This window comes from Scleropages formosus, chromosome 1 (assembly GCF_900964775.1).
Source record: "Scleropages formosus chromosome 1, fSclFor1.1, whole genome shotgun sequence".
Taxonomy (NCBI): domain Eukaryota; kingdom Metazoa; phylum Chordata; class Actinopteri; order Osteoglossiformes; family Osteoglossidae; genus Scleropages; species Scleropages formosus.
Genome location: NC_041806.1, coordinates 41,844,488 through 41,864,293, shown reverse-complemented (window position 1 = coordinate 41,864,293; position 19,806 = coordinate 41,844,488). Strand labels below are relative to the sequence as shown.

At 43.7% G+C, this 19,806-nt stretch overlaps 2 protein-coding genes across 3 annotated transcripts; both read left to right on the top strand.

Annotated features, from left to right (window-relative positions):
* The first annotated feature begins 8,084 nt into the window (after positions 1-8,084).
* cnr1 (cannabinoid receptor 1) lies at positions 8,085-14,933 on the top strand. 2 transcript variants are annotated; one of them, XM_018743835.2, is made up of 2 exons: positions 8,085-8,250; positions 9,988-14,933. In XM_018743835.2, exon 2 carries the CDS (start codon positions 10,041-10,043, stop codon positions 11,448-11,450), a length of 1,410 nt encoding a protein of 469 aa, XP_018599351.1. In that variant the 5' UTR covers positions 8,085-8,250; positions 9,988-10,040; the 3' UTR covers positions 11,451-14,933. The 2 variants fall into 2 exon arrangements, with proteins under 2 accessions (XP_018599351.1, XP_018599350.1); XM_018743834.2 differs by having other exon boundaries at positions 8,178-8,250; positions 10,030-14,933.
* A 1,122-nt stretch (positions 14,934-16,055) lies between these two features.
* akirin2 (akirin 2) lies at positions 16,056-19,500 on the top strand. Its single transcript, XM_018743836.2, has 5 exons — positions 16,056-16,548; positions 18,016-18,153; positions 18,321-18,470; positions 18,571-18,642; positions 18,862-19,500. Exons 1-5 carry the CDS (start codon positions 16,383-16,385, stop codon positions 18,870-18,872), a joined length of 537 nt encoding a protein of 178 aa, XP_018599352.1. The 5' UTR covers positions 16,056-16,382; the 3' UTR covers positions 18,873-19,500.
* The last annotated feature ends 306 nt before the right edge of the window (positions 19,501-19,806 follow it).

Here is a 19,806-nt window from a genome sequence, read left to right as displayed (position 1 = left end):
GACCCTACAGACACTTTCTTGCTGTCTCAGACAAGTACATTTAAATAATTACGACCCCATTTTCAATAAAGACTTATTTGGGCTTCTTACAAATGGTAAAATGAAATTACATGCTGTTCAGTGTTGTATGATGAGAATCACTGAACTGTATTGATATAATGATATTTATTATGCTATATAATATCTAGACCTAGTTGTTTGTAAGCAAAACAGTTAGTCTCTGACACATTTGTAATACATATCTAAAATATTCTATACCTTTCTGCAAAACTCTTTACAGACATGTACACAAACTTGTAGATGTACTGTGAACATTTTACAGTAGTTATTGTACTTCTGTGTTTTAGCAGTTCTCTGGTTAATGGTGAGAATTGTTCTGTGAATTCTATGCTTACTTTTCAAAGGCACAAAAGTGTCATCTCTTTTTGTATGGAAAAGTGGTTGTGGTTTAAATTTCCACACGCTGCTGGTTTTTCACCCTTGGTGTGATTATCCTGACGTTATTCTTGGTTTTAAACAGAAAAGTTTTAATTGTTGCTTTGAAAGTCATTCAAATAATTCAAACTTGGTTGTGTTCCGAAGTGCTGCTATTGGGAGGGGCTAACTAGTTTGTAACATATTGTAATTATGCTGCCAAAAAATAATTGCTGAAACTTAATTCTGATAGTGAACGTAGGTGTTTGGATTTCTGGAGAGCTGCTAGAATAATTCTAGGCTTTGATTTTTACAATAGAATTTGTTAATTATTCTGAAAACCAGTGATTAAAAATGTTGGTTATTTTTGGTGGCTTGCTCCTTTTAATTTTAGTCATAATTAAATGTCATCTTTTTTGATTAACAGCAGATGTGTCACAGATTTGGTGGTCTTGATGTGTCAGGAGAAGTGCTTCAAGTGCATTGAAAAGATGTCACCAACCTCAAACTTTGATTTTAAAAAAAGTTACAAGTTATTTCTGTATGTAAGCATTAAAAGGTGATGGTACTCGGGTGCGATTAAAGTTAATAATGAGATATTGGTGCTGTGTACTGGCTGAGTACCGAGTACCAGCCAAATTCAAGTACCGAGCAAAGAAGTCTGTAACAACATAAAAAGCAGGAGTAATAGATACCTGTGATTGGCCACCCTGACGAACTGATGTACAGTATATGTACGATAAAGAGTAGAAACTGAGTCCGGAAGTAAAGTCGTACAAATGTACATTCATTCAGAAACCAATTGTCACCTCATCAGAAGTATGTGATATTTAATTTAGAAATTATCACCAAAGTTCGTTGGGCTCTAAAACATGAATGTCTAGGTGATTTCACGAAAGCAGCTCATGGGAGCTTCATAGTGGTTATAGCTATTGTCTTTGGACTTGAAGGAACCAAGTTTGAAGGTAATACTCCCGAATGGCTCCAGTAAAATTACCCAGCTGTATAAACAGCTGAATCCTCGTAAGTCACTTTAGAGGAAAGCTTCAGCTGAGTGAATGAATATAAATGGAGCTACACAAGTTCATTTGATTTAATGTAATTATTTTTTCACTTATTAAAAAAATTACCATATTAGCTGTGCTGTTTTGTAAATGTACTGCACGCAGTGTTGCATTCACACTATGCATTTTGTAATGGAAATGTAGAGGTACACATTTTGAATTTAAACGTGCAGGTTTGTTGCACGAGTGGAATATTTGGACACAATATGAAAATGTAAAACTTGCTCGTGAATTTTCTGAAATTCATGTATTCAAAGTTGCTTTTGGAAAAGGAATAACATTTGTGACTTTCTGCAAATTATTGCAATGGTGAAGTTGTCTATCTGTCATCCTGACAGAAAGATCATCATGACTGTGTAAATGGCATGCGCTTGCAAACATTTGGTGAGGCAGTATAATTTTCGGGGTGTGAGATGACTGGTAGCACTCGCTGATCCAGGAAATGGCGATTTGTTTTATGTTCCCGCATCTGAATGCGCTCATGACTCTGATGGAAACTCAAAGGCTACGCTAGCGCCACTTTTCTCTCTGCGCCCATCTGTATCACTGACACTTTGAGCGTCTGCTGAGACGCGCTTCGTTTTGCTGACTGGAAAATTAAGTTTTGCGAAACAGCCGCATGCCTTTATTTTATGGACAGTGCATCATTACCAAAGGAAGTTTCCCTCAGACCAAAGCGGCGGAGCAGGAGTGGACAGAGGAGACGAGAAGGGAGGTTTTCGACACAACGGCTCGTGAAGGGGAGAACCAGAGCCGTGTTTTAAAGAGGGCCTTAAACTCCGCTGCTTTTTCATTACCGAGTGGAAAAAAAAAAGGAATACAGAGGAACAAGAAAAGCCCATTGCTTATTTCCCAGGCGCCCTCTGCAAAAGCAGGGAAATTATAGTGGTGCTCTCTTTGTAAACAGTCTGACTGCAAATAGTCCTGTTCATTTCCTCAACTTATTTCACTGCATGTGCGCATTTTTCTCACATTTTTGCCAGCGGAGGCTTTTTCCGTTAGCTGTACGAGCAGCAAAATGATCTTACGATGCCAGCTTAAATGGATTTCTTGGAGCATCTAGAACGCCCTAAATGCATAATTATGTTACAATTATTAAGTCTCACGAAGCGTAACTGTCTTATCAAACATGATCAGTGTTGCCAGTTCACCTCAGTATCTTGTCAGATAGTTTTCACGTGTGCATTCGGCAACACCTACGGACCTGATAGGTTTCTCGGTGAAAGATACACACGAATAATGAAGACAATGACTCCACACAACTCGGTGTTTGTGCCACTTTTCATTTGTAATTGAAAAGTGCAGCAGAGAGAGCAATTAAAATGGCACTACATTGATAATGAGTTTAAATTATATTAAAAACACACAGTGGAACACAACTGTGACTGCTAGACCGAAAAGTGCAGATAATACATTGAATAAAGCTACTGAAATTGGGTACAAAGCCAAACTTTTAACATCACACCCAGAGACAGGTACACATTCCACTTTTTCCACTTTCACCAACCACTTGTCCAGTCACGGTCACAGCGGTCTGGAGCCTGTCTCGGAAACACGGGGCGTGAGGCAGGGTAAATCCTTGGTGGGATGCCAGTATATCACAGGCCCATGACACAATCACGCACGTTCACTCACACATACACTCCCAAAGGGCAAATTACAGTCACCAACTTGTCTAAAACCTGAGCACCCGAGGAAGGACCACGAAGACACGGGAAGACCGTACAACCGACATCCAGCCAGGAGCCGGGAGGCAACAATACTACCTGTTGTGCCTCTGTGCCACCCTGATAGACACATATGCTTATGGAAAGCCTCACTGATGCTCGTTTACAGTGTGATAAATCTGTTACCACCTCCAGTAACTCTGCCATGGTAAGAGAGACTGGTACAGGAATATGAATTGATTTTAGCCTTGGAAAGTTTCCTGCAAGGAGACAGAAAAAAACAGCATACTTTAACAGGAACATGTTCAATAGAAATTTTGTCATCTTAAGTCCTGACTGAAGAACAAAAGAAACATTATTAATTTGCTTAAAATGAGTTGACGGTCTTCTCATATTAAGCCCCTTATTATCAATTAGGGGGAGATGGGAGAGGCACGGAGGAGCGAGTGAAGTCTACATGCAGGCGGTGATGGCATGATTACATGCCATCAGGGAAAAAATACTAATTAATCTGGAGGATGGTGTCATCTGTTTCTCTTTTTCCCTTGCTTTTCTCATGTATTGTCTCTGGGGTTGACACAGGACCAAGGAGAGGAATATGAAAAAGCAAACTCCTCCATCTTGCTTGTCTCCAGAGGTTCCAGTTGGAGATGTATTCTTGCTGGAGCCCAAAGGTCCTTTTCGGCCCTTCGGTAGGTACAATCCACCCAACACTACTTGTCCTCATACCCCCACCTGCTCCTTGCATTATTATCTGTGCAGGGAAGAAGTGAATTTAGAAGGTATGCATTTTTTTCTACAATTCCACACATGGCTTCTGCTTGATGGTCGGTTCTCTAGACATATCTGCTCCACAGTTGTCCTTTCCACCTAATGTCAGTGGCCTATTGGTTACAGTTGAGTCACCCGCCTGGAGATACTGGTCAAACTTGGACATTTGTGTTGCGTACTAATGAGACGAGGCGGCGTGAGGTGGTGTGGAGATGCACCAGGATACGATGTACTGCCGGTGATGCCCAGATGGCAGAGTACAGTATTTGCGTCACCGCCTGTCACAGCGCTGGCCTAGTTGGATGCTCAAAAATAGAGAATCAAATCAAGTCTTCAATTTGTCTTCCTTTCGATTTGGTAGAAAACAAGTATCATGTTGAAGATCTTCCCTGCCCTGATTTCCTAACTCTATGTTATTTGGCTTCTGCAGAGCAAAAACTTGCACATCAATTATAGCTCAGCAGTTCTTCTGGTGTGTCTCCTATATATACCATTAACAATACTAAGCCATTATATCAGGGGCAGACACATTCACAGCAAGGTGCTTTCATCAAACAACAGGCTTTTATATCAACATGTTTTTATTTTCTATTTTCATCACCGTTGAGAGTGTTATGATGAGCAGAGTGAATGAGGCTAGGACTTTGTCATCCTAACAGTGGAACAGACAGGAGCAGAAAAGTGCTGAAATAAAGTATATTGTGTGTCCCCTCCCCCTCCGGCCTTACGCCCTGTGTTACCGGGTAGGCTCCGGTTCCCCGCGACCCCGTATGGGACAAGCGGTTCTGAAAATGTGTGTGTGTGTGTGTGTGTGTGTGTGTTGAACTGCGGTGAGTCTGCTAGCATATTTGCTCTTCAGTGTGTTGTATTTGGACAGAAACAAGACCAAAACAAACTTTATTCACTTTTTTTTTTTTTTTTTTTTAAACATTATCTATCATCTATGGCCACGAAAATTGCGAACCTAATCATTAACTTTTTAGATCCTGTCATCACCCTACAGTCAGTAAATAATTTTTTCACTATACATTTTAGAGGACTATTTGAATTTTGTTTAATTCTTTGTTCTTATCTTAAACAATCCAGACCTCCCGAGAGGACTAACACGCTCCCTTTATGTAGCGACAAGACAGAAAACAGACTTCCATCTCCCACCTTTACTCTTACCTGGAATGATGGGCCTGCAGCTGTCCCCCAACCTTGAGGAGCACTGTGGGAAAAGTTCTCCTCCGTCCTGGGATTAGATGGTTGAATCCAATATTTCACAGTGTTAAGAAAAGCTGATGCAGGTGTGTTTGGCTCTTAACCCAGTTAAGCTTGAAGCCGAGAGTCTGTGCGGCGACATTTTAAGGACAGTGGATGTTAAGACAGGAAAGGGAGTGTGATTTCGAGAGTTAGTGGAAGAAAGAGACCATCACAGTAAGTGAGCAAATGGGTGGAGTTAGCTGGATCTATCGAGCCTTTTGTTTCCATTTGAGGTTAATGACCGATACTGCACGAACTCTGGAGGATAAATTGGAGCAACGCTGTCTGAAGGGGGCTTTGAGCATGACCCCTATGAGCAGTCATAGCCCAATCACTGTTTCATATCACACCATCCATTTAAACCCAGGGAACATGCTTCTACTGCTGCGTTCTACCTGACGTCAAGACAAGGAGCTCTGAAATGTCTTATTTCTCATTAGAATTCCTTTCTTACATCCCGGGTCTTGTTTAAAAAAGCCATTGTGCTTTTAACGCTGCATTTCACGGGCTGGCAAAAAAGATGTTAATGTGCTGCAACACGCAACCCCACTGTAGTTTCCCTCCATTTTCATTGCTGGAATAATCGATGGCATGGTGTGGCAACCTCATCTCAGAGTGCACTCTGTAGGACGGCGTAATAAATGGTGAAATGTTTGGCCCCTTTGGGATAAAATATGAAACCTGAGACGTGTGTTTCAGTGTGACGTGCTCAGACGGCTCATCTGAAAGCCCAAAGTCAGGATGCCCGCACCTGGGGACACACCTCTTTTATACCTCATGGGAAGGGTCAGGACCCTGACGTGATGTCAGTCAACCCCATGAGATGACACTGTCTCGAAGTGTATTTGCCTATCACTGCACCAGCGTCATCATAAGTGCTATGGGAGAATGAAGACAGAACCTGGGGATAAGGATGAGATTTGTGGCAAATTCAAATGAATTTTTGCGCTTTAATCAAGAATAAAGCAATACCTTTCCTGGGATCTGCCTTCGTGAGCTGTCAGCCTTCTCCTCTGAAATCTGCGACGTTAACAACTACATCACCCGCTGACTTTGGATGGATCCCACTGCCATGCAGGCAAGCGTGTTTTGTGTACAGGAAGCCCGGGTATTGTCCCTACTTCACCGCCATGCTTACTACCGTCCCTCGGCTCATCGTGAGCACCACACACAACATACACCCATGTAGTATTTCATGCGATTTTTGCCACAGCCATTACTCCACGGAGTCTATGCCAGTCACTCGTACTAAAATCCGAACTTCAAAGCAGAGCTGTGGCATTACCCAGAGAGGGTGACTCCACATTATTCTCTTTGATCATCCATGTTTCCATGGATTTAGTGGAAAGTGCAACTGTTCCCAGCTCAAGGAGGAACACATAGCCATGCTACCGCAACTCCTCTGCCTGGTTGTGGCTGTGGTTAATTTCCTTTTTTGTCATGCTCCACATTTCTGAGCTTCTCATTTTTTGGTTGCATCAAACAGCCCTTGCACAGCTTTCCACTGTAATGCATCATAGCTACATATTTAGAAGGAGGAAAATGGACCCTGGTCAGAGCCCTGATTTTACCTGTGAGCCTTGCCAAAGTTCTCACGTATACTCTCGAGGTAATTTACCCTGGGATGGGTCTGTGCCGGGTAAACGGAGCAGAAACGTACGTGTGCAGGACCCTGTGTAAAATTGGATCATTTGGCTCAGTTATGGCGTGACCTTCCATCAGCAGCCATCCCACGGAGAGCAGCTCGGAGGCTGTCGCCAGAGCATCTGTCCTGCCTCACACAGTGACCGGGAACAGCGTCCTCACTAAGGTGTCACAAAGAAAGGCATTGCTCTGGGCTGGGCTCCTTTTTTAGGGGAGGGGTGTCACATTTGAAAGAAATGGGGGTGCGGTGGCGCAGTGGGTTGGACCGGGTCCTGCTCTCCAGTGGGTCTGGGGTTCGAGTCTCGCTTGGGGTGCCTTGAGACGGACTGGCGTCCCGTCCTGGGTGTGTCCCCTCCCCCCTCCGGCCTTACGCCCTGTGTTACCGGGTAGGCTCCGGTTCCCCGTGACCCTGTATGGGACGAGCGGTTCATAAAATGTGTGTGTGTGTATCGTCGTCGTCACACCAAAGAAACCCATAAATAAGATGGGAAAGTTTGGCTGGGCCTAAGTAATAAGAGATGCACGTAATACACACACTGAGTGATGTTGTGTAACATTTGTAATGTGCTCTCACTTAGTGTCTGACTAACAAACAAATCATTGAAATAATGAATTAATACCAAAGACAAATTATAAATAGTACAGGGTTTTACCACAATCACGAATACATTACGAATCTTTCTACGCTTTCAACACTCACAGTTACAGTACGAGTATCATCAATGATGTGAATTTTACTCTGCCACTGAAATTCAGTGTATGAATGTAATGTGTAAAGGAAATAGTTTCGTAAACAGCTGCACTGAAAGATATTATTAGTTTTATTATATTTACGTCAGGCTACTGATCTGCAGCGAAAACATGTAAAACTGGGCGTCGTACCGCCGGAACCATCTGTTTTATGCTTCAGAATCCGCCATAGACGGGTTTTTAAGTAATACATCGATTCAGTCGATCCATTAAATATATGGAGTAGTGTTATGAGTGACTGTCTCATGACTTCGGAGCTTCGCCTTCGTAGCGCACCCACTCAGTGGCCTGTAGCCCGCGAACGGGAATTGTGGCCGGACGGCACTTGCCCTCCCCCCACCCCGCAACTGGGGCTGCGCGGGGCTGCGGACTCGTCGTCCTTCTCGCGTGCACTCGCGCGCTGCATTTTCGCTCGCGCTGCAGAAGTCCACCGGCGGCACCTCGCGACACGTGACGTGCGCGCTACAAAAGCGGCGCTTCATAAAGATGTGCGGAGACGCGAAGAGACGGAGAGCAGAGCTGAGGCAGCGCCGCACGCGGGAAGGACACGCTGGATACACGCGCTGTGCAGGACACAGTGACACGCGCCCGCTGTGACAGAGCTTCCAGTGAGTTGGTGTGGCGCGCGGGTCGGATTGATGCGGGACTGGGGCCGCTGCGCGAGGACGGTCTCCACCTGTGCGAATTATGTAAAGGTAAAAACAAAACTTTTCATCCCTTCTTCTGTCACATAATTCATTTCGCTTTTCTTAAATTCAATAATTTAAACTAAAGGGTTTTTTTTTCCATTTTTATTTAGGCTACGTTCATTTCTGAATTTAGAAAGTCTCAGATACAGAGATTTTTGGGCATCTTTTTATTTTGTGCATTTGATTTAATCATGGTAGTTAGATCATAGATGAAAGAAATTCGATGACCAGCGCCAGCGAGGTTAAAGATTAATTTAGATTTTCGTTGACACGTGGGGAAGGGTGAGGCGAAAAGGGTCAAATTTTTCATCTCTTCACTTTCGTCTTTTATTTTCTGTCATTACATTTCTTTTTTCACGTCTCTGACTGTTATAGAAGAAGAGTCAGTCACACACAAGTTTAATCACAAGCTTGAAGGCTACGTAAGATTTTACTGCACATAACTATTTATATTGCTTTCCCTTCATTAATGTTTTCACTGATTGTGCATTATAATAATAATAAAGCTCAAGCGGACTAGCGTGCAACTTCATAGCTATTGCCGAAAATATATTTAATTTTTTTTTTTTTTAATCTGCAGCATATAGAGGTACCTTAACAGGATCACTCTGAGTAGAGTTTTTTTTGTCGGAAAAACCTATTTCCAAATGAACTTGTTTTCATCGCACCGCTCGCACGCTCGTTCACCTGTAGCAATAGCGCGTCTCCCCAGCGATTCACGAAGACCGTTCGCCCAACGCGACAGCGCCCCCTGGCGGAATGTTCCCTCACTAAAGGTGCGACTTTCCGTGTGAATCACGAGCCTCGCAATGGAGAAATCATGAGCGACTCAAAACACCTTCCGTGAGCAGGAGACCCCACTGGAGTTCTTCGTGCTGATGCTGAATCACAGAACATCGGTTAGACCGCTTAATAAACTGTACAGTAAGTTAAAGCTCACAAATATGTGTGTTAAATGATAATGCCAGCAGCTCTTTTGATAAAACCATTTTGTTCAGTGTGTGAGTGACAGAGAGAGTGTGTGTGTGTGTGTGTTTCACTGATGTATGGATGAGCGACCCAGTGTAAGTAGTGTATCTAGCAGTGTAAGTCACCGCGGTGAATAAGGTGTGTGTGCTCATAACACTACATAGTATCCATTGGAACAAACATGTAGTGAGCATTCACAAAGATTTTTATAATGCATTTACATCGTACTTGTATCTATGACAATAAACTCCTTAAAGCATCTGTTAAATAAGGAAATGTAAATGTCGTCAAATGATCATCGTTTTTCTGCAGATGATGGTAATGCATGATGTATGTGTCTGAATAGTTAATCAGCAGCCGCTCGTTTTCCAACTGTTATGTTCCAGACAGCTGGTTGGTAGTGAAACGCCAGCAGAAATGTGGAAAACGGAGTGTTCCTCCGCAATACTGCAAATAATTATATATTGTGATGCCCAGTGCATTAGAGGTAAACTTGAGTTATAAACTCAGATGAAATACTGCATGTGCATTTTTGTTTAGCCTTTTTTTTTTTTTTTTTTTTTCATTTCAGCTGTAGCATCATGATTTGATTTGGTGCCTTTTGCTTAGTCCAAATGAAGTAAAAATATACGTGGCTCAGAGTATGAAGTTAAAACATTTGTACGCTTCGCCAGACCTCTCATATTTAATTGTGTTTGCAAGTAACAATTTTTTTCATTAATTCTTTAATGTTATGATATTTTGAATATCCCCAATATCATTTTTTCTTCTCAGATTCTACTGGAAGTATCTCAGCTCATATCATTTATCTTGTAGAGGAGGCAGCCATGAAGTCTGTACTGGATGGGGTAGCGGACACCACCTTCCGCACCATAACGTCAGGACTGCAGTATCTCGGCTCCAACGATGCCACTTACGATGACCCCACCGTTGACATTGACTTCAGCAAGGGCCGCTACCCTTTGCAGAAGCCTCACTCCGCATTCCGGGGCAACTCCTTCCCAGGAAAGGTTCCCGAGGGCGAGGAGCTCATTCTCAGGGGTCTCCCCTTCTATCCAACCAATGTGACTGACCTGTTCAGCAACAGGAGCAGCTTTGGGGATGAAGGAGGCTCCGTCCAGTGTGGGGAGAACTTCATGGACATGGAGTGCTTCATGATTCTGACACCTGGCCAGCAGCTGGCAGTGGCTGTCATGGCGCTCACCCTGGGCACTTTCACCGTGTTGGAGAACCTGGTGGTGCTTTGCGTGATCCTGCAGTCGCGCACGTTGCGCTGCCGCCCCTCGTACCACTTCATTGGCAGCCTGGCTGTGGCCGACCTTCTGGGCAGCGTGATCTTCGTCTACAGCTTCCTGGACTTTCACGTGCTTCACCGCAAGGACAGCCCCAATGTTTTCTTGTTCAAGCTTGGTGGCGTCACTGCGTCGTTCACCGCATCTGTAGGGAGCCTCTTCCTCACAGCTATTGACCGCTACATCTCCATCCACCGGCCGCTGGCGTACAGACGCATTGTCACTCGAACCAAGGCTGTCATTGCCTTCTCCATGATGTGGGTCATCTCCATCATTATCGCTGTGCTCCCTCTGCTGGGCTGGAACTGCAAGCGCCTCCGGTCGGTGTGTTCGGACATCTTCCCGCTCATCGACGAGAACTACCTGATGTTCTGGATAGGGGTGACGAGCGTGCTGCTGCTCTTCATCATCTACGCATACATGTACATCCTCTGGAAGGCCCACCACCACGCCGTGCGCATGAGTCGCAGCTCCCAGAAGAGCATGGTCATTTGCTCACCTGAGGGCACCAAGGTTCAGACGACGCGCCCAGACCAGGCTCGCATGGACATCCGGCTGGCCAAGACGTTAGTGCTCATTCTGGTGGTGCTGATCATCTGCTGGGGTCCTGTCCTAGCCATCATGGTGTACGACCTCTTCTGGAAGATGGACAACTCCACCAAGACGATCTTTGCCTTCTGCTCCATGCTCTGTCTTCTCAACTCCACCGTGAACCCCATCATCTATGCCCTGAGGAGCAGGGACCTGCGGCAGGCCTTCCTCAGTGCCTGCCAGGTTTGCCGGAGCAGCGCCCAGCCGCTGGACAACAGCTTTGAGTCCGACTGCCAGAACAGGAACGCCAGCATTGCGGCTAACCGGGCGGCGGAGAGCTGTGTGAAGACCACTGTGAAAATAGCCAAAGTCACCATGTCCGTCTCTACGGAGACGTCGGGTGAAGCCGTCTGATGGCCTTCGCCCGACGCTGGCAACTGAACCCGTGACTTGAGAACCCCACCACAACACTGTACCCACCGCTGAACATTAGTACATCGCTAAAAAGAAGAGAACAAATCTACAAGCCGACTGAGCCCAGGCGTCGAGGGCGAAATGTCACCGGTGTGGAAAGTTCTACGCGGTTAGCTGAAAAAAAAATAAGGAAACGCCATTAGTCTCAATGTGTCATGTGCTCACGTGCGGCAGTGTGGTGTCTTTGTGCTTTGCCTAAGTGCCAAACTCATCAAACCTAACGAAGGAGTGACGCAGAAAGACAGAAAAGTTTATTTCCAGCATCAGTAATGTTTGAGGTGTAATTTACTTCTTTGGCATTTTCATCATGTCATGTCACCGCACAATACGGTGGAGGGGTGTTCCAATTCCTTTCTGGTTACTGTATTTTTTTTTTTCTTTTTACTGAAATCAGGTTCTTGAAATGATCATTTTCCTTATGGGATAAGGGGCTATTGACACTTTAACAAGAAATATGTTAATATTGACAGTTGAGATGTTAGTGTACACATACACATGGGCTGGATGGACAAAAAAAACAGTTATTTGTATATAAACACTGTACAGTAGTTTGATGACATTTGTGGAGAAATGGACCTGGGACCATTGTAAGTTGTACGTACAGATCTGCTGATATTGTCACGATCGAGGTACTTAACCTACACAGGTTCAGCAGATTTCCAGCTGTATAATTGAATTGTTTGTAAAATATATGAATTGTCCCTGAAAAGGGCATCTACTAAGCAATTAAATAATGTGCTAATTCTATAGCTTAGTGTGTCCTTAGCAAGAAAAAATGACAAAGCATTGATGTCTAACTTTAAAAAGACTTACATGTGTGTGAATATTTGTCCTCACAAAAATGAAGCACAGATAGTTAGCTCTATTTTTTTAAATAACAGCGTCGAAATGTCGCGGGATCGGAATTGTGGGTTGAATCAATTAACGTGGACATCGGGTACATTTAGTCACTGAGAATGACTGCATTGTCTGTTGCATTCCGACATGTATACTGAGTAAATGGAGAATGTGATTGCGCAACTGAAACAGCACATGCGATGTACCGGAAAATGATCGGCCGTGCTTTGCGTCGCCGTCGTCGAGCGTACGGCACCTACGCTGCACGTTTAAAGGAAATGCCAAGGTAACGCATTCGAAGCGTGAAGCCTAGGGGAAGGAGCACGTCTGACATACAAAGCACACTCTAAGTAGATGTAATCAATAATGTTTCAGGAGGCTCACTGGATAGACATTCTATAATCCGGTCAGGTCTGCGTCCTCCCTGTTTTCCTAGAAGCTCGGTGCAGTAGAACGGCCGGTACGTGTGGCTGCCACGTGTCGTTCGGGACGTTCGCGTCGGAGCGATGGCGATACGGCGCCTTGAGTAGGGCGAGCTGAGCCGTGCGCTCGGTTCAAAGTGCTCTTCTCTCACAGGACACATGGGGTTCACGAGGGTCCCGACTGTCAATAATTTGCGTGCTCCTCTTGTGATGCCGGGAGCATCGAGAGCTTTCCGCAGAAGGAGTGAAACATCAGAGGAAGCTCGTTTATTGCGGCTGGTGCTTTTATAGCATCTTAATTTATTTCACGTACAAAACAATATGGGTATTTCTACGCGTTCCTGTCATATGACGGGGCGACGTGTCAGCTGCAAAAAGCGCATAACGTTTAAACGAGTTGCTAATAACATGGAACTGAAACCTGCGGCCTTATTTCACACGTACGGAATTAAGGCTAATCGGACCAACAGTCTTCAAAATGCATCCCTCCCAAGGAAAGTGATACAAGAGTCGCAAGAAAATTTTCAAAAATGTACGTTGTATCTTGTAATCATGTTGTGAATTTACAGCATGGATTCTTAATGTTTTTTGCCCTCACACCTCACCTGATGGTGAACTTAACGTTTACTCTTTCTGTCCTTAATCTAGTTAACCAATGAATGAATTGCGACAGATGTTCCGGGAAACGGCGTACACCCGCCCCCCCCCTTTGCGCCTCCCTGGGGAGACACACCCCGCAGATTAAGAACCCCTGATTTACAGAAAAGTGACTCAGTGAAAGTGTCCTGTTACGTTACCCCTGTGCGTGACGTTTTCTCCCTATTTCAAGGCTTGTGACTGAGCAGTTTCAGCCGTTAGGGCAAAACCCTGGAGTTTTCATTGCCTTCTACTGTGAGCGCACATCAGTGTTGTAAAATACTATATATACTGTAGTGGAATACAGGTGTACAGTACTGTATATAATATATTTCTCAGAAGTGACTTAAAACTCCCTGGTCCATGACACAGATGAGCCTCAGTTGACATTACACGGTTCTGCTTGAGACGTGGTCACATTTCAAACCCACCACACATGTGGGTAATGATAAAATCGTAAAGTTCGCATTGTCTGGTGGTGTGCTGGCCACACCGTACTAATTCATAAACCCCCACATATCGAGAAGACTTCCTTGTTTTTGTCTGTGACAATTCACTTTCTTACATCTGAACAATTGACTTTTTTATTTTATGTGTTGTTAATGGTTATAGATGTAGACGCTTGTCACTTATTGAGTATTGTAAAGGTTCATTGTGCTGTCTAGAAAGAAGTAAAGCTTCCTAGAGGCTAGCTTTCAAGACTGGATTAGGTGGTAAACTCAGAAATAGATGTGAAAGAATGAATGAATGAATGAATAAGCAAGCAAGTAAGCAGAAAGCCTCGAGTCTAACAGAACAGTGCATTAGTTGACCAGTCTGCGTTTTTGTGAGCTGTACTGTAATTTGCATAAACTGTTAAAAGAGTTTTGAGCAGATTTTACAAAAATTTGACTGAAAAGTCATAAGACACATGCTCATACACGTTTATATTATAGGGAAGTTTGGAATTAGTTCGGTTAGCTCTGTTAACTGTAGTCATTTAGCTCCACGTGAAACTGTTTTGAAAGCCGTTTTCCAGTTTGCATCATTCTCTGTCCTGGCATTGTTTAGTGCTGGAGATCAGCTCTGAATCGTCAAGTGGCTTCTGTACCAAGGCTGCATGTGAGGAGTCTGTCTAAAAAAAAAAAAAAAAATGAAATAACTTTTAAAAATAGATCTGTCCAAAGCCATTGGGCAGTTGTGTTTGACGTGCTGCAGTGTAACCTGTTATTAAGCCATTGAATAAAGTCACAGCTGGCGAACGTGGAAGCTGTCGTGATTGCTTGAGTCGGGAGACGGTGTTACGGAGCGTCAGGCCACACCGCCATTAAGACGAAACGGTGCAAAGAAGGCCATCCAGGCCACGCACACGCTTTCTGGATGGCAGGAGGTCGAACGAAAAATGCATATGCTCTGGATGTCTGCAAAAAGTGTGCCATTTCCATTGACTTCTTAAAAAGGAACGCTCAGTCCTGCTAGACACAAAAGCCTCTCCACGCGAGTCAGGAGAGTTGAATCGCATCCCAGCGTCTGAAGCGCGGAAAGCGACGAGCGGAGAAACAGCGCCCTCTGGTGGGCGGAGTCTTCCTGCACACTTCCGGCCTCGGGTCCCTCCAGCTGCGGAAGTCTCTTCTCTCAGTGCAAATGACAGCAGTGAAGAGCGCGTCTCCTTTTGCGATGCTGGACAAAGTAAGAGGAATATGCGGATAGTCACAGCACCTTTACCTGTGTACGTTCTGAAACTGCAGCAGAAAAAACAATGAAAAGTTCCGAAGACATTTGGTCAGCGTGCCTTATATCTTTAAAAGTCATTTCAGACATAGCAGGATTATACGTTTATTTTACATTATACTTTTTTTAGTGTAATGTTTATTTTATTTAAAAAGGCAATTTTTCTTACAGATGTTGCACATTCAGTTTTTGCTTATTGGAATGACTAATTATAAATTTGTTGTGATTGTTTTTAACTATGTCCACATTCTTGTTGAGTGATTTACAGTATTTTACATTAAATATGAAAACATTACAAGCATCATCATGGCACATCCGATCCGTACACTCTGTGACACGAATCATTATGTTAGTAAAGCACTCTTAAAATATGTATAATGATACTATAATTACTTTAAATTGGCCATCCTTTTCTCGTTTGTGCATTATTGAACAGTGACTTATGTTAACTAAAATTTGTATGACTCTATACTTTCAGTACATCTCGAAAAAAATATTTTGCTACCTTTCCCGTAACCAAGACAACTTCACTGAAATTTATTTGTTATGAAAAAAATAACAGCGACCACAATGATGGTAAAGTATTCGAGGCATCTCCGCACATCGTTTTGTAAAAAAGTGGAATACAGCTGTGACTATATAGTTAGTTAAAGTATACATAAATGCACGTGAAGGACCGGCTTAATTCCTTTCGGTTTTAAGATTAATGGCTATATTTCATCGCGTTATTCAAATAAATACCAATGACTGAAACTTAACCAATGAGAACATTTAGATCAACAAACCGGAAACTCGTAGCCAAGAAAGAAGAATCTGGGTGCCTTTGGGAAATGTAGTGAACTACACCTAACATTCAGCGATTACAAATTCATTTTACTATTAAAATAACTGCAAGTCCCGAGAGCACTACTAAAAGCGCATGCGCAACAGATCCCGTGGGGATTAGCGTCATTGTGGGCGCCATGTTGGATATGTAAAAGGAAATACTGCGTGTTGACGACAGTGATTTTCATTTCTGGGAAGAATCAAGTGTTCATCTTGTGAGGTCGCCGATGGAGAAGAGCGAATACCTTTAATCGTACATAAAACTCAATTATCTAAGAGGTATCAGTAGCGGTGTACAAGAAGAGACTTCACAAATAAGAAAAGAAAAGAATCGGTCGACGACGTCGTCGTCGTTGTACAAAACGGAATTAACCCGGCGTTTTTAATATTTGGATTTCTGATTTTTTTTTTTTATACCTAAACACGTTCGGTTGAGGTTCAAATGGCGTGTGGAGCCACATTAAAAAGGACTTTGGAATTCGACCCTCTGAGCCCCGCGTCCCCGAAGCGGAGACGATGCGCGCCTCTGTCCCCGGGCGCGTCCCCGCGGAAGTACCTGAGGATGGAGCCGTCGCCCTTCGCTCAGGTGTCGTCTAGACTCTCCACAGGTCGGTGTCCCACTTTCCTGAGCTCAGCTACCGCGGCAGAGAGAGTAGCAAACGCGATGTTTGCGGGAGGAGGCACTCACACGTGACGTAGCTTCCTTAACTTAAGTTTAAGGCTCAGGCCAGGCGAGTTTAATTATCGGCGGGTTAAGTAAGTAAACTAAAGTGTGTGAGCAGCGTTTAAAAAGAAAGCCGGGGAGGAAGCGTTTCAATTGTGTGTGTATCATGGCTGCTGTGTGGCGCTGCGCTGCGGTGTCCAACAATTCAATTGTCAATCATCATCATGGTCACGGCGGAGGAGGTGCGGATAAATAAACAAGCCAGGCAGGTGAGGTGTCGTGTCGCGGATGATGATGATGTACACACCTGCTGCTGCTGTACACATTTCCTGTGTGTGTTTAGGGCTTGTCCACACGTGTCTCACGTAGTCCATGTGTTTGAGTTAAACACGATCTGCTGCCTTTCACCTGCCCCTTTTTTACAAATGTAGAAGTGTCACCTGCTACTGCAGCAGTGTGTGGAGGTCGGTTTTGGCCACCCTGCCTGCTTCTCCGTGGCACAACCTAACTCTCTTTGGGTTTTATATACTGAGGGTTTTTTTTTTTTTTTTTTTAGATTAATGTGACTTCTTTTTTTTGCCCAAGTCTCTGGCTCTTCTGATCTGTAGCTTTTGGCCTGACTGGGCTGCAAGTGGTTTTTTTTTTCTTTTTTCTTTTTTTTTTTCCCCTCCCTCTGCTCATCACGTGTGTTTCCCCCTCCCCTTGATGAGAGATCACATGTGCTTTTCACCACCAGGTGACCATGTTTTTCTAGGTGAAGGATCATGTGTCGCTTTCTCACAGTGGTGGATCACATGTGCTTCCCTGTGTCAAATTACACGCACTCAGACATTGTTTGGCTGGTCGGGATTCGGGGTTTGTTTGCCGTGTACCAGGATATTGTAGCATAAAGCCGGTGATGAAAACCAATCCGAGGTGCTGCGCAGACTTCTTTTGATATCCGAGGAAGTCAGAACTCGAGCACTTCAGCACGTACAGCAGGAGGTGGGATTCAAACCTGCGTCCTTCGAGTGTAAGGTGGCAGTTCTAACCACTGCACTTCCTGCAGTCCCATAATCGGATCCCTTTAATGCACTTTTGTACCACTACAAACACATTCATTATCTGTATGTGGTTTTTGTGTCGTCACTCATTTTATGTGGGAATGGGCTGCCATTTGTCTGTTTACCTTGAATTTCTGAGGAGTTTTGCTCATTTGTCCCTCACGTTGACACAAAGGTGCTATTTGCAGTCTCATCACTTGGTGGGTGTTACATGCTTCCTGTAGCTGTGAGTTAACTTGTTTTATAACTGTAGGGGTGTGCATGTGAGGTCCATCACATTTAAACTCCAGACTGTTTACCACCGGCAGCATGCAAGATTTGTAACAGCTGTGGTATTTATAGCTTGTGTCACTGTTCCTTTTTGCCAGAGCAAATCCTTCTCAACATCAAGCAGGAGTACAAGCGCATGCAAAAGAGACGGCATCTAGAAAGCACTTTTCAGCCGACGGACAGCTGCTACTCGCTGGACTCCCACGCCTCCGTCTTGAGCGGATCTTCCCTCCCAGGTACTTACAGTGATGCATATGCTCCTTCTGTATCTCAAAAGCGACACAATGTGCAGCATTCGGAGGATGTTTCAGGTGTTGTTTTTACTTTTTATACATTTATTCCACATCAGGAGCACATTTTGAATTGTTAGACAAAACCTAAACGGTGTTAATTTTCTATTTAGGTACATCATCCGGATCATCTTCTCCATTAAGAAAAGAACAGCCTTTATTCACTTTAAGACAAGTTGGTATGATCTGTGAACGCCTATTAAAAGAACGTGAAGAGAAAGTTCGAGAGGAATATGATGAGATATTGACTACAAAACTAGCAGGTATGTTACCACTAAGATTTTTTTTTTTTTCTTTCCCCTTCTTCTTCCCTTAGGGGGTCATTATTTTTGATTGTGCTAATCCCATTCTTTTTTCTTTTAGAACAATATGATGCTTTTGTGAAGTTCACACACGATCAGCTAATGAGGAGGTTTGGGGAGCAACCTGCTAGCTGTGAGTACCACCCCCACCATGCATAACTGTTTATTTTTTTTAGAACACTTGCTTTGTATTTTCTTCTCACTGAGAGACAGGGATATCTTTGTATGAAAACTGGCAGAAAGTAAATTTATAACCCCCCCCCCCCCCCCCCTTCCTCTTGGTTTGCTATTTAAGCAGCTTCTACATGATAGTCTTTTGTTCACCAGCCTTTTTCTCATTGTTTCTCACCAGATGTTTCCTGAGTAAGGCATGATGTCTGCAGGGATGCCAGTTTCCCCCTTCAGTTGCTGCAAGCTGTTAAGCCGATTCCCTGCAAAAGGCATCTCCAGAGACTCTGCTGATCCTAAGTCAGACTTATAGCTGTGCCGTACGTCTCCTGTGGGCACGAGCCATTTTAAGGTGTTGTTGGTAGCAACCACTTTCTCTTCACAAATTGGCGCTTGGAGTGTTTCCTGCTGTGAATGTGGACCTCTGCTACCTATAACTCAAGCAGTGGCCTCCAGTGTTTCATTTGCTGTACTCGTCTTAGGCTTCTTTCTGGCTCCTTTTATAAAGGCATCTGATGTTCCCCACAGCCAGATTTTCCCTCGTGTACTATAGAACACTGTAGAACATTGTTTTAATTTTTGCAGATCAGTGTATTGTGGTGGGCAAGAACTCCCGTTTGGTCACATGACAGTGAGGTTAAATGTGCCTCAGACAGGTCCATTGTATTAAATTCATACATGGGTTAAAGACTTGGTTATTTGATATATACATAGATTAATTTATTTTCAGTACCTGTTTTTATTTACATTATGCAGTAACTGCCCACATTGTGTAATGGACTTTGGTTGGGGGAAGAAAAACCAATAAAACGTTTACATAGAATTCTAAATGCATGGGTAATTTCTTTCTTTAAATGTAATTACTGTAACTTCCAGTTTAAGTTTCAGTATCAAGACAAGTGTGGGATCACAAGTTTTGAGAACATGTACCAGTATAAAAATGTAGATAGTAGAATGATAGATACTAGTGTATATACTAGTCTAAGACACCTGGATAAGCTCTGGACATAGAATAACCTGAGAAACTGGAGACAAGAGGATAGATGATTTTAGATGCCAGTTGCGCGTCTATTTCAAGGGGACGTGTCATGTTTTGCATACAGTTTAATTGCAAAGCACATCCGCAACA